The sequence below is a fragment of the Lycium ferocissimum genome, chromosome 8 (assembly GCF_029784015.1).
Source record: "Lycium ferocissimum isolate CSIRO_LF1 chromosome 8, AGI_CSIRO_Lferr_CH_V1, whole genome shotgun sequence".
Classification (NCBI taxonomy): Eukaryota; Viridiplantae; Streptophyta; class Magnoliopsida; order Solanales; family Solanaceae; genus Lycium; species Lycium ferocissimum.
In genome coordinates, this window is record NC_081349.1 from 9,515,815 (window position 1) to 9,517,042 (window position 1,228).

Sequence of the window (1,228 nt, forward strand, 5' to 3'; positions counted from 1 at the left end):
TCAAGATCACATTGCACCAAGCAAAAACTTCACATCATTAGCTAATTCTTGTGTAGTAGCATCAATATTAAAAAATGGTTCTCCAAACTCAAGTTGGGTTGAACAAGCATCAATCCTACTCTCGCGAGCACCATTATTATTCTGACAGCAGCCATGGCCAAATGATGAGGCCTTCGGGTTATTCTCATAATAGTCACATGATGATGGGCCATGGGGGCCAACACCATGGTGGATACTATGGAAGCCATGGTAATGGCCACTATGGAAGTCATGGGCATATGCCACATGATTCAACCAACTTCTCAAGCAGCACTACCATGGCCCATAATGATGGTGGCTATGGCAGTGGGATGCAACAATCTTCCCACGCCCATATGTCATCGTCCATGGCCATGGGACATCATGGTCATGGTGGCAGCCACCCTAGTGGTTACAGCCAGAGCCAGAAGTTCAACTGGGCACTAAAGAATTTGGATGATTAAATTTGACGCATATATTTATCATGCGGTGAAAGTAATGTGTGTGTGTGTGTAATTTGGTTGTGGCTTTGGCTATAGCACAAAGGTTTGCTACCTAAATAAGTAATTATGTACTAAACAATCTGCTGCTATGCTTGATTTTAATTATCCATGTATCTGCTTTTCATGACTGAAATGATGAATAATTAAAAGTATGTTTATGATTAAAATGATTTGCGTCAAATTACTTAGAAAGGATAGTTCATGCCATCCGGTCATTAAAATTATAACATGATCTAACTGTAATAGAAGGATCTTAAGAATGGAGAGTTAACATATAGTTAACCACCATAAGAGCAATAAAATAATATGATCAACAGGAATATGGAATTAATCTAGTAAGACATTCAAATACGAGGTATAAGAGATAGTTTAAAACACAATTGAAACTAATTAATGCCCTATATTACGATTTAATATTTTTGTTCCTTTGCTTTGTAGCTAGTGAAATTCCTATACATTCATTGTGGCATGTATCTACTATTTAGTCCAAATTGAGTTCATGTACTGCCGATTGTAAATCATTAAATTATTGTAAATCATTTACTGGCTTCCTCTGTTGTAAACTCTAGAAGGAGATAATGCTTCAAGTATGGATACACTACAATTTCCTATCTTATTCAAAAGTGATTAATCAAATCATCTTCATTCTTTTCTTTAATTTCTTTATTTTTTGGGAAAAGAAGATCATCTTCAATCTTAAGATAACA

At 35.8% G+C, this 1,228-nt stretch overlaps 1 protein-coding gene across 1 annotated transcript; it reads left to right on the top strand.

Annotated features, from left to right (window-relative positions):
* LOC132066602 (uncharacterized) lies at window positions 1-688 on the top strand. Its single transcript, XM_059459884.1, has one exon. The coding sequence runs from the start codon at window positions 75-77 to the stop codon at window positions 480-482; it is 408 nt and encodes a 135-aa protein (XP_059315867.1). The 5' UTR covers window positions 1-74; the 3' UTR covers window positions 483-688.
* The last annotated feature ends 540 nt before the right edge of the window (window positions 689-1,228 follow it).